The 13,562-nt window shown below is 34.9% G+C and overlaps 1 protein-coding gene across 1 annotated transcript; it reads left to right on the top strand.

Annotated features, from left to right (window-relative positions):
• The first annotated feature begins 127 nt into the window (after positions 1 to 127).
• trdc (T-cell receptor delta constant) lies at positions 128 to 8,504 on the top strand. Its single transcript, XM_079379772.1, has 5 exons — positions 128 to 133; positions 6,666 to 6,741; positions 7,090 to 7,368; positions 7,503 to 7,571; positions 7,689 to 8,504. The coding sequence occupies exons 3-5, from the start codon at positions 7,194 to 7,196 to the stop codon at positions 7,796 to 7,798; spliced, it is 354 nt and encodes a 117-aa protein (XP_079235898.1). The 5' UTR covers positions 128 to 133; positions 6,666 to 6,741; positions 7,090 to 7,193; the 3' UTR covers positions 7,799 to 8,504.
• The last annotated feature ends 5,058 nt before the right edge of the window (positions 8,505 to 13,562 follow it).

The raw sequence follows: 13,562 nt of genomic DNA, 5'->3' as shown, positions 1-13,562 counted from the left end.
AGCTCCTCACCCACTTCCTGAGAGGAAACCAGAGTGGTTGAAGATCTGCTTACCACATACGCCAGCTGCCTTATCATCTCTCACCTTAATGCAAACTCTATTGAACTGTTTTTGCCAAAGAGTATTTCAGTGTGTACTCGGGGGCACGTTGTGTGATTCTTTGTTGAGCCCCTGCAAAAACTCACAAATCATTTGTTTTCAGAATGCATGTGTGTTTCCTACCCTGTTATGATGCACGCTTCAGATTGACCAGACCCTCAGTCATAGCCTGACAGCCCTTAACACACTGCCATAAATCACTTGCACTGTGTCAAATTGCATGATTATAATATAAATTGTAATATTAATATTTATTCTATAAGCTACAGTTGAAGTCAGAATCAGTGTATTTTTGAATAACTTATTTCTTAGTTGTTGATTACAAACTATCATAAAGTACAGATTCCTACAATGTCACTGGTAGATATTATGTATAGTTTATATATTGTAACTATACATTTTTTTAATTGACATTCTGATATTACCTACACTATGCTTGTGTACTATGTCCTGCAACAAGTGTTTATAATATGCATGCAAGATACAGCTGTTGTACTTATGTGTTTGTAACTGTATGCTACCATAGATATGTATATTATATTTATACATACATCGGGGAAAACATTATTTGATCCACTGCTGATTTTGTACGTTTACCCACTGACAAAGAAATGATCAGTCTATAATTTTAATGGTAGGTTTATTTGAACAGTGAGAGACAGAAAACAAAAAAATCCAGAAAAACATGTTTCAAAAAAGTTATAAATTGATTTGCATTTTAATGAGTGAAATAAGTATTTGACCCCTTCGCAAAACACGACTTAGTACTTAGAGGCAAAACCCATGTTGGCAATCACAACAAGTGGAAGTGGACCCCGGGTCATGCTCCCTCTTAAGGTTTATTTATTTGTTTGTTTGCTTAAATGTTTATTTTTGTAAAATGGTCTTTTGTGCTATCCACCACACATGCAAAGTTGGTTGATTGCGTAACTGCAATAAAGTAATAGGCTAGTTAACAATTACTTGTTGACATAGGATATATAATGTATTTCATATTATTTAGAGACTTAGGCTATAGTTTGACAGAATGTTCTAATTCAACACGCCATGGGAAGTCAATCTAACTTAACATTTTCTTATATTGATATTCTTTATTTCTTACCCCTTAACAGTTCACCAGGCTCTTAATGATTTAATCTGTGCCATCATTGAAATATTTGAAGGTTTTTCCATCACTCATCATTAGAACCCATTGGCTCTTGATTCTGACTTGTACTTGCTCTTATGAAAAAGTACCATTGTTCTTAACTGTAGCATTTGTTATGAGAAACAACAGTCTTTAGAGACAATAGCTACAACATGCCACTGTTGTAAATCTTTAGGGAAAAATCTATTCCCTTAACAGATTATCTATTATAATTTCTACAAGTTAGACCAAATTTACGACAATAAATAAGCCTACAGCAAAACGTCTATCTTTCTTTACTATAATTTTGAAAGCTGAATCTCGCGTTTTTGGAAAGGGGCATTACATTTCCGACGCGGCTTGTGGTGTTCGGCCAATCACAATGCACTGTGCCAGTTGGCCAATCAGAGCAGACTGTGCTTGTCGGAAGTAGGGACTTTGTAGAAATCGAAGCGTTTGAGAGAGGCGGGGCATAGAGGACCTACAATAATGTACAGTATTTGAAAAATAATGTGTTTTTTGAACAATAAAGCATGTCAGCATATTCTGTTACACCAAATACACCAAATAATGATCTTTAAAAAATCATCATATCACCCCTTTAAGGTTTCGAGGCTGATGTTTGGCAACTCGAACCTTCAGCTCCCTCCACAGATTTTCTATGGGATTAAGATCTGGAAACTGGCAAGGCCACTCCAGGACCTTAATGTGCTGCTTCTTGAGTCACTCCTTTGTTGCCTTGGATGTGTGTTTTGGGTCATTGTCATGCTGGAATACCCATCCGTGACCCATTTTCAATGCCCTGGCCCTGACAGTACATGGCCCCGTCCATCGTCCCTTTGATGCGGTGCAGTTGTCCTGTCCCCTTAGCAGAAAAACACCCCCAAAGCATAATGTTTCCACCTCCATGTTCGAGGGTGGGGATGGCGTTCTTGGGGTCATAGTCAGCATTGCTCCTCCTCCAAACACGGCGAGTTGAGCTGATGCCAAAGAGCTGGATTTTGGTCTCATCTGACCACAACACTTTCATCCAGTTCTCCTCTGAATCATCCATTGGCAAACTTCAGACGGTCTTATACATGTGCTTTCTTGAGTAGGGGGACCTTGCAGGTGCTGCAGGATTTCAGTCCTTCACGGCGTAGTGTGTTACCAATTGTTTTCTTGGTGACTATGGTCCCAGCTGCCTTGAGATCATTGACAAGATTCTCCTGTGTAGTTCTGGGCTGATTCCTCACCGTTCTCATGATCATTGTAACTCCATGAGATGAGTGTAGTGAGTGTGGAGGGGCCGAGAGCCGTGGGAGCGGAGCGAGGCCGGTGGAGTTAATGATAATGAGCGACACCTGCCCCACTCACCGGTCTCGAGTCCCACGGAGGAGCTCCGGAAGGAGAAAAGGAGGAGTGACGACAGTGGAAGACCAGAGAGGACCAGGCCTGGACATTATTTGTGTTTTGTGTACGGTAGTCGTCTGTGAGGGGCTGCCGCTTTTCTTTTGTGTTTGTTTATTTTGTTATTAAATTCTTTAAATGTTTGCCGGTTGGTTCCCGCCTCCTCCTTCCCATTCTACGAACTGCGTTACAGTGAGATCTTGCATGGAGCCCCAGACCGAGGGAGATTGATAGTTATTTTGTGTTTCTTCCACTTGCGAATATTCACAGAAACTGTTGTCACCTTCCCACCAAGCTGCTTGTTGATGGCCTTGTAGCCCATTCCAGCCTTGTGTAGGTCTACAATCTTGTCCCTGACATCCTTGGACAGCTCTTTGGTCTTAGCCATGGTGGAGAGTTTGGAATCTTATTGATTGATTGCTTCTGTGGACAAGTTGTCTTTTATACAGGTAACAAACTGAGATTAAGAGCACTCCCTTTAAGAGAGTGCTCCTAATCTCAGCTCCTTACCTTTTACCTCCTTACTCCTTACCTGGGCAAACGTACAAAATCAGCAGGGGATAAAATGTTTTTTTTCCCCACTGTATCTATGTATATTACTGTACCTGTTTGCAGTAGTGGTCCCTTTTTTAACTGGGTACAGCGATCTGTCACGAGTCACGACAAAAAATAGCCGAAAAACAGTATTTATTGACTTAAAAAAAAAGATCAAATTTGAAAGCTGAGACTTAATTTCATTCCTAAAGTTACCTGCTCTGTCCTGTCAGTTTTCTCTTTGCTCCGCGATCTGTATTTTGCACTGTGTGAAAACAAGCGTTGAAAGCGCTATGGCTTATAGGATATCGGATGTATTGTCATTTTTTTTTTTATATGTACAGTCATGGCCAAAAATATCTACACCCTTGGTAAATATGATCAAAGATGGCTGTGAAAATTAATCTGCATTGTTAATCCTTTTGATCTTTGAAAAAATTCACAAAAATCTACCCTTTCATTGGATAATAAGAATTATAATGGGGGGAAATATCATTATGAAACAAATGTTTTTCTTTAATACACATTGGCCACAATTAACGGCACCATTTAATTCAATACTTTTTGAAACCTCCATTTGCCAGTTTAACAGCTCTAAATTTTCTCCTATAATGCCTGATGAGGTTAGAGAACATCTGACAAGAGATCAAAGACCATTTCTTCATCCAGAATCACTCCAGACCCTTTAGATTCCCAGCTCCATGTTGGTGGTGCTTCTCTTCAGTTCACCTCACTCATTTTCTACAGGGTTCAGGTCAGAGGACTGGAATGGCCAGCAGAAGCTTGGTTTTCTGCTCAGTGACCCATTTTTATGTTGTTTTTGAGGTTTGTGTTTGGATTATTGTACAGTTGGAAGATCCAACCACGGCCCATTATAAGATTTCTAACAGAGTCAGTCACTTATTGATTTTTTTTTATCTGTTGATATTTGATAGAATCCATGATGCCATGTGTCTACACAAGATGTCCAGGACCTCCAGCAGAAATATAGGCCCACAACATCAAAAATACAGCAGTATATTTCATTGTACACATGGGGTACTTTTTATTCCTGTGTTCACCAAACCCATCTTGTGTTTGCTGCTAAAAAGCTAATTTTTTTGTTTCATCTGACCATAGAAGCCAGTCCCATTTGAAGTTCCAGTCGTGTCTGATAACTGAATATGCTGGACTTTGTTTTTGCATTAGCTAGGAGAATTTTTCTTAAAACCCTCCCAAACAATATATGGTGATGTAGGTGCTGTTTGACAATTTTTTAAAAGGTTTTTTGACCCCGAGACACAACTATTTTCTGCAATTCTCTGGCTGTGGTCCTCGGAGAGTCTTTAGCCACTCAAACTCTCCTTCTCACCGTGCATTAAGACGATATAGACACAATCGTCCTCTTCCAGGCAGTTTCGTAACATTTTATGTCGATTGGAAACTCTTAATTATTACCCTGATGGTGGAAATGGGAATTGTCACTGATCTAGCTCTTTTCTTAAAGCCACTTCACTAATTTGTGAAGCTTAATTATCTTTTGCTACACATCAGAAATATATTCTTTGGTTTTTCTCATTGTGATGGATGATTTAAGGAATTTGGGCTTTGTTTTCCTTCCTATTTATATTTCTGTGAAACAGGAAGCCATGGCCGGATAATTTCATGTTCATAATCACCCTGGAGTGCTTAAAAATTGTGAATATGAATGGGAATATACTTCAGAGATATTTTACTCGTAAGAATTTCTAGGGTTGCCAATAATTGTGTCCAACGTGTATTTGAGAAAAACATTTATTTCATAATGATATTTCCCCCCATTTTAAATTTATTATTATCCAATGAAAGGTTAGATTTTTGTGATTTTTTTTTTTTAATAAAAGATCCAAAGGATTAACAATGCAGATTAATTTTCACAGCCGCCTTTGATCATATTTACCAAGGGTGCCGATATTTTTGACCATGACTGTATATATAAATATATTTTTTATGTATAGCTGTATATATGTTCCATTGCTATTTAAATGGATTTATGAACATTGAGTTATAAACTATGTATTGTATTGCGTTTTATTATATTGTTCTCCTATATCTTCTATACATACATGCACATATAAAGGTGAAAGTATTGATTTCAAGAACTTAAATTGTATATGGTGTAACATTCATGTGTTATTATTATTATTATTATGGAAACCACTCAATAATCATTGTTACTGCATTATTCTTGAAATGTGCAGTGTTATATAAATCTGTCAACTAAAAAAAACAACCTAAAATTAACCTAATAACACTTTATAATGCTTGTGTTACAAATAGTATGTTAATGAAATTAATATTAACTAGTTATTACATTAAATTATAATAAGTAGTTATGTATATACAAACAGCTGCACAAAGTAATATGCCAAGTACAAGTTCAGTATTATTCCTCCTGATATTCTTATGCTTGATACTTAGATTGTCACAACAGCCCTTATACAAGGTAAGAAAAATTATTTTCTGAAAGTTTCTTAAAGAGTTTTCTTTGAGATGGTTATTTAGGTGCCAGTTTCTTCAGTTTTTCTGAAGTAATTCTATTTCATGTGTCTTTTTGTTCGCTCTTTTGCACAGAGGAGGACTGTTGGTTTTTGTTTTGAGTTATGTCATTGTGTGGACTGGGGTACCACAGTGATTCAATTCAGGTTTAGTCTCATACAAAAACCTCACAGAGGTTAACTGGCTGCCACTGCATTGAATGGTTCCTCTGTGGTGGTTCTATCATCTTAGACGTAAAGACTTCCACTGCAGTTTGGGGTTTTATCTCACGGCTATGGATTTTTAACATAGGTTTAGTCAAATATGTCTGTTGAGAAGATTGTTCAGATGACAGCATTTCTCTCTCTTCTGTATTAGACCGCCCCTAAACAGAGGGCATGGGTTTTTGTATTGAGGTTTTTCATTGTGTCTGGACTACCACAGTGATACATTCTTCATTAGGCGCTGTACAAAATCTCATAGCTCTGTTATTTCTGTTTATAAACTGTATTGATAAATGTAAACCAATATCTGACTGAAAGACTGAACTATCACAAAACTATTCTCTCAATTTTGATGTTTTTGCCTTGAAGGCTTTTGTTCCAGACACCTGTTTGTATGTGAATGGAGCAGACATGGGTATATCACGAGGATGACTGACAGATGGAATTACCTTTGAAATTATATCAAGCTGGACTTCTTCGACTGGGTATTTCACATCAAATGTCCAGATGAGTCTATAGTGCATTTCTTAAGATGTGCGGATACTTTTCATTACAAAAGGATATTGTCAGGGGGCTGAATGAAGTGCAGATCCACTAACTTTTGGAAATCCGATCCGTCTCACGGTCAAGCCAAGTAAGTAAATCCACATTCTATGTTATCATAATGCAGTTTTCCAAACCATACACCTGATTTTGTGAAAATGTGAACATTGGTCAGTTAGTTGTAGCTAGCAGGGCTCAGTTAGGTTACTTAGTCAGTCCCAATGCTGATGTAGGGTCAGGAGTGTTTTTGTAAGGGTTACGGTAGCGGTGCATTTTCAGCTACTGACACCTTAACATTCGGAAAGCCGATAACCCTCAAGGTCTTACCAAGTAAGTACTTCTTTTTAACTGTTACGAGGTTTTACACCAACATATGTGCTGTAGAAAATAGTGAAAAACTTTGCAAAATAGCTTGAAACGGTTAGTTAGTTGGTTGTGCTGCTGCGCTGCGTTCCGCTTCTGAGCACGGTATGCTTGTTAACTTGGGCTGTTGCTCCAAAGAAAACATTTCTAGTAGAGTAATTGCCTTTGTTCATATGTTTTGTGCATGAATAGATGATTGCAAGAGTTTTTCACTGACATCATGAGCATAGATTTGCAGCTGCCACATATGTAAAAAGTATCGTCTTGCCAAAGGACTGAAAAACTGATGAAAACTGCTTATTTTTCTGTGTTCAGAAGATGTACCGGAAACTCCTCCGTTTCTGTCCATCTTGTCCCCTTTAAAGGGCGATGGACAAGATATTTGTCTGGCCGCCGGGTTCTATCCTGAAAAAAAGAATATGACTTTGACTATGGAAGGTAAAGACCCTGTAAGTCTTGCCATCAGCAATGCACCCTTGTTCAAAACGACCAAAACCTATTATTATGCTGGATTTAAAGACGATGGGAAAATCCAAAAATGCGAAATGGATGGAAAATTTGCAGATAAAACTCCTGACACTCCTGAAACGACAGGTTTGTACTTAAATGGATAATTATTGTGTATTTTTGATTTTTTTTCCAATGTGATTTCAATTTTTTAAGTATTGTTAAAATAAAATATATATTAAGAATTATTTGTTTTGTTCTACTTAATTTTTATTTTGCAGATAAACCCAAAATACCAACTCTACTGTCTTGTGAAACAAATACTAGTACGTCTGCCTTCATAAACACTGGTTAGTAATAAAATACATAAGATATTCTACGTGTAAATCCTTTACATGCATATATTTACAATATTTCAATTCATTTAATATCAAAGGATGATTAATTTATTGTTTTATTTTTTTCAGGTGATCCAAAAATGAACGCCATGAATCTTCTTGTGACAGGTCTGAGAATTCTGCTTGCTAAATGTGTTGCAGTTAATGCAATGATGACTGTGAAGGCATTCATATTTTAAAAGTTAAATTCAGCCAAATCATCTGAATAATCAAAATTTTTAAATGTAACTTGATCAAACCCTGACAAACAAACAAATGCGGTTATAAAGTCAGCCACGGGGTCAGTATTTATCTATATTCTGTCTAATAATTTTACATGGAATGAAAAATCCAAATTGTTAGTAATGTCTTTCAAATGTACAGAATATCGACAAACATTGCAAACCTTTAGAAACATGTCTGAGTTCAGTGGTATATTGCGCGTATTGCTTTGCTATGGTGTTTGTATTTTTGGCTTTATTTGTAGAGAAGTATAGACAAGTTCATTTTTGTATTCTTTTATATTTTTAACTTTTTTCTTTTTTTACATAACAGTATTGCATTGTTAAAGACTTTTACATTGTCTAATTGTGTAACGGATAACTATTTGACTTAACTACTGAGGCTCTGGTCTTTGTATGTAATATGATTTTTCAAAAATATATAAAATAATAAAATGTCTTGATAAAAGAGAAGTTTCATGTGAGTATGTCTAAACCACAGTTTCAACAGCACATTCGCTCTGGAGGCAGATTCTAACCACAGTTTCAGATAAAGATCTACTGCTCGCTTTGGGTTCCAAGAATTAGTATGTTTGTTGCTACATTCCCCTCCTTGTCATAGAAACAGAAAAACAGCTGTAAACTTACAGCTACACTTTTTGGAGCTTTTTTACTTAACTTTTACAAAAAATGATTTAAAAATAAATAATCCTCAAAATAGTTTGTCAAACCACTGTTTTGACGATTAGCCTACATTTGTGAGACATAAGTTACTAAGTCTGTTGAGAGCACATTATGAACTATTTATTAATGAATATTAAGTGATGTTCTCACTCTCTCTTTCATCATGAAAACGGTGAGCTGAGTTTGCCACACATCAGAGACCGTGAAATAGAGTATGCTGCCCTCCAGTGGCTGTTAGTGGGATTTTGCCGTTTGTTTTGACAGGCGGACTTGAGTGACCTCTAGTGGCCGACTGAGCATTGACATTGACATGAGCGTTTGTTCATGTGTGAACATGCAAGACTCACTAAAGCTTTTGGCTCAAGGGAAAAATGATTCTAGTCTGGCCTGGCCCATGTATCGTTTTCCGTCTGGCTTTACCCCACTGTTAGAAGACACTTTCTATCACAGAATAAAATGTAGCTTAGCGCTCTGCAAATAGCACATTTCTGTGGTGGCATGGGTAACTAGCCTAAACGTTTGTTTTTGCTTGATACTCCAAATATAAAGAGGCACTTAATATTAAGTGTTTTGTTCAAGCACAAACGTTAATTTAGAGCTTAAAACGCCTTAAATAAGACATTTAGCTGCATTGACAACAAACACATAGTTTTATGTACAAAACAAAACCGAGTAAATGAAATGTAAATGTTAACCTATATTATTATTTCAGAGACTGCTTCTGTAGGTTCACAGAAATGAACAAAAAAGAAGGCCATGTTTAACGTTAAAACTAGGCCAGTAGAACACTGATGTCTATATGAAGAGGTGAGTTACCATATATTTCTCATTTGAATGATTGTCTTCACCTAAACTAAAATGTTGTGCTGGGCAAGGTGGCATTTAATTTTTTAGTAGAGATTGAGGTGTCTGACACATTTAATACACTGTTTCTTACAGAGGATGTGTAAACATGTTCCAGGATCTGATAGAAATTGGGAGTAGGGACACTAAGGTAAGGATTTAAACTCTTTCAGAATTGATTTGTTTCACTACAATATCACATTTAAATGTATTAGAGAGGTTTTAGCATCAAAATCATTGATGATGCATGGTATTATTAATGCCATCACTCAATTGAAACTTTTTTTTGGCATGCATTTGATAATTCTAAAATTTAGGGGAAATTTATATAAAAATAAAAAAAAGTGTTTTGAGCATTTTAAGCTTTTATCGTTGATCTTGAATGTTTGGTAAATAACGATTTGAAGATATACCATTTTAAACTATCTTTTTTATCTGTATCTTGTGTGCGGAGGTTTTATGTCTGAGAATGCAACACTGTGGTCGTCTGCTTCGGTCTCCAAGCTCTTTATGGGATCTGGAACAAAATTAATTGTGCAGACCAGTGAGTATTATTTTAAATAGCTTTTATTGTTGCTTTGTAGCATGAAATTTAGGTTTGAAACTATTTTATTGTTTTTTTTTGTTTTTTTTTTAAAAGGTAGTGACATGAGTGATGATGATTTTTTCATATGATCATCACATGTTATAATTCAAACCATATAAATTAAATGTTTTGTTTTGAGTTTGCATGTAGAAATGTAGATCAGTTGTTTGCACTGAAGGATATTTGATATGGTGTTTAGTGTTGTGTGAATGACCAGGGAGTCAATAAGATAATCTTTGGCACCGGTACAAAACTTATAGTGGAAACAGGTGAGATTTATAATTCTTTACTGCGTTTAAGTCTTCTGTGATGCAAGAAACATTTATGTTAGTGTTATGTTGAGGCGTTTTTGTTAAGCAGTGTAGCGCTGTGAGAATGCAATAGGGGTGAACCAGGTCGTATTTGGCCATGGTACCAGACTCATTGTGGAATCAAGTAAGTTATATTTATTTGACAAACTAAATATCTTGATAGGCCACTGAATTCAGATGTGTAAGATTAAACATGCAATTGATTGCAGGTCCTATTTAGTGTTTTGCTTCAATTTGCTACAATTTGAGTAATTGCAATGGTAAGGTTTAATCTTTTTGTAAAATCTGCAGTCATGTTGCATTAAAAGATCCAACTGCATGGCTTTTGTATTTGAAAGCATTTAGTATTCAGTTACTTTTCTTTCAGCTAAATCCAATTTCAATCTATGTGAAACTTCAACTAAATGTCATATGTTGCTTAATAAGACAATATAATGTATTAATTGAATTATTGAAATTGATTTGAAAGCATATCTATTTTTGGTACGGGTTTGAGGCATTTACAGGGAGTTTCTGTTATGGTGTATAACTCTGTGTGACTAGAGGGAATGACAAGGTTATTTTTGCAAATGGCATGAAACTAATTGTGGAATCAAGTAAGTTGATGCTCTTTCTTATCTTAAAATCACTAAAAATATTTATCTTAAAACTGACTTTTAAATACTAAATAAGCAGTTTGCAAAAAGTAGTTTAGTATAATAAAACATATATTTTGTATGAATTTTAAAACTACTTATTTTTGTCATACTTCTTCAAAACATACCTAAAAATGTTGTATAATTAAACAGTTAATATTTGTGATAGTTTACTACATTTATCATATGAGTACAGCATTCTTGATGGTTCCACTGGGATTTTTTTCAGAGGTAGAATTAAAACATCCTATATGTTACATGTAACATGCCAAATTTTCTTGAACAAACAAATTTAACAGAATGCTTAAAAATAAAAATGCATAATGAAATCTCATCTGATAGGCAGCATGTAGTTTTAGAGATTGCGTCTGATGCATAGGTTTATGTATGGATGTATAGCCATGTGTGAATACTGGCAGCCTTGGAAAGATAATCTTTGGTAAAGGAACTAAACTTTTCATCCATTCAAGTAAGTTTGCACTTTTGAAAAAATGCAGTTGAAACACCTTCAGAGTCGTGCAGTATTTTATTATTATTATTTTTTAAATATCGAGAAAGTTCTGTTACTTTGGTGCTAGTATTGCTTTAGTAATTGGGCAAATGTTGAAACTATGAAAGGTGATTCTGAAGGGTTGCTGAGTGAAAGTCCTAGAGAAAGTTAGTAAATCTTGAGTTGCTCTCTTCATGAAACAAATACGCCAAAAAGCATATGCATCTTATGAAATTTTAATTCTCTCAAAATGAATTTATTTTAAACATGCCTGTTATTAAAGTCTTAAATCTTACATTTCATATTTAAATCTATGCTTTGAAAAATAAAGAAAAGATAATGAATGCATAACAATAATATGCTTTAATAAACTATACTACTAAAATATTAATTATAAAAGTAGAAATTGTTCTGTTGAGAGAACAAATAGCAGTTTCGGTGTTTGGCGGTATTTGGTATGAAGCGTCACTTTGTGTGTCTAATAGTGCAGACAGAATCATCTTTGGAAAAGGAACAAAGTTGCTAATTCAAACCAGTAAGTGGAATGCATATGAAAATTATATGTTTGACAATGGAAACTAAATTGTTATGAATAATATTAATATTTTCAGTTGTTAAATTCCTTAACAATGTACTACATGACAGACAAAGTTAAAGTTTTTCATTTTAAATCCTAAATAATACAGGTGGTGCATTTCTGCATTGGTTTAGCCTGTAACATTTATCGTAGGGTAGAAATGGTTATTGTAGTAGGATAGTAAGCTGTGTGAATGTTGGTGCTGGAAATAAGCTGATTTTTGGTCAAGGGACCAAACTCTTCATTGAATCAAGTAAGTAAAAAAAATCATGTCTGTTATAGAAACAGAAGACCACCTAAGAAAAGCATAGACTAAATGTGCTGAACTATAAGAATTTGTGAAAATGAGAAGCTTTTACCAAGATCATTATCATCTGGTGGGATTTTATAAAATTTCTGTTTAAACTTTAAAAATAGCCATTGAGGAAATAATAATAATGAAGTTTGTAAATCGACAACTTTTTACAGTAATATCTGGGAGTGACACAAAACTTGTTCTAGAAAATAAAAAGTAGGTGCAATTTTCCTATTTGGTCAGAAGACCCCCCCCCCCCATATTGGATGGTCATTTTAGACTCTTTGATTTGGTTATTGGACTGCGAGTATGATAGTTTAGAAGAACATCACATTGTTTAAAAAGAAACAAAAAATGAAAGCACAAATTTTCCACCATGGCAATATAAGGAAAACAAATGAAACTACAGGTGTAATATTACACAACACCATAATGTAAAAAATACATTATAACAATGACTATTTCCTTTATCAGTTTGAAAAATTCTACCTTTAAAGTCTAAATCTTGTATTTTTCTGCAATGATAAGTAGTGCATTGAGTATTTGATGCAGGTTATAGTGCTGTGTGGATGCAAATACTAACAAGTTGTTTTTTGGAAGTGGAACAAGGCTCATTATTGAATCAGGTATTTGTATTTAAGTATTTTACAACAGAACACTTTATGTGCACGTTGTGTCATTGAATTTAGTGATGATCAGGCAAGTTCAAATCATAGTCGTTTTATATCATTAGGTCTTTGACATGTAAATCTAATTAGTTTTATAGTACAGTATGATCATCCAAGGCATATTCGATGTGAATGGATAGGAACTCTTTTAAAAAAGCTTTGACTGGTGCGTTTTGGTTATTTGGTTAAGTCTTGTTTAGTAGTTCATCGGTTGATCTTAATAGGTCTCCAAATAATTGTAGAGTAAAGATTTTATGAAATCATCATGAATATACAATATATTTACTGTAGCCACGTATTTTGATATCTAAATTTGCATAAGTTCAGTGACTTTGTTTGTGTAAAAAGAAAAAAAAATAGATCAAAATCCATCATTACATCCATTTATTCAGCTTTAGTAATGTAGAATTTACATCATCTGAACAGGTGAAGTATAAAAACTTGACCATTGCTAAACTGTAGAAATGTTTGTATACATGTGCTATAACAAATTGTAATATTGCACAACAGAAAATGCGTATGTAAAAGCAATCATTATTTTTTCTTTACTTCTTTAGTAAAAACACTTCTAAATGTGAATGGCAGTTCTCTGCAAAGAGAGATGTGCATGGGGTTTTTGGTATAGGTTGTAGCTCTGTGTGAATACAGGAAATT

Source organism: Barbus barbus (assembly GCF_936440315.1).
Source record: "Barbus barbus genome assembly, chromosome: 26".
Lineage (NCBI taxonomy): Eukaryota > Metazoa > Chordata > Actinopteri > Cypriniformes > Cyprinidae > Barbus > Barbus barbus.
Note: the sequence above shows the minus strand (reverse complement) of the source record. Positions and strands in the feature narration are given on the sequence as shown.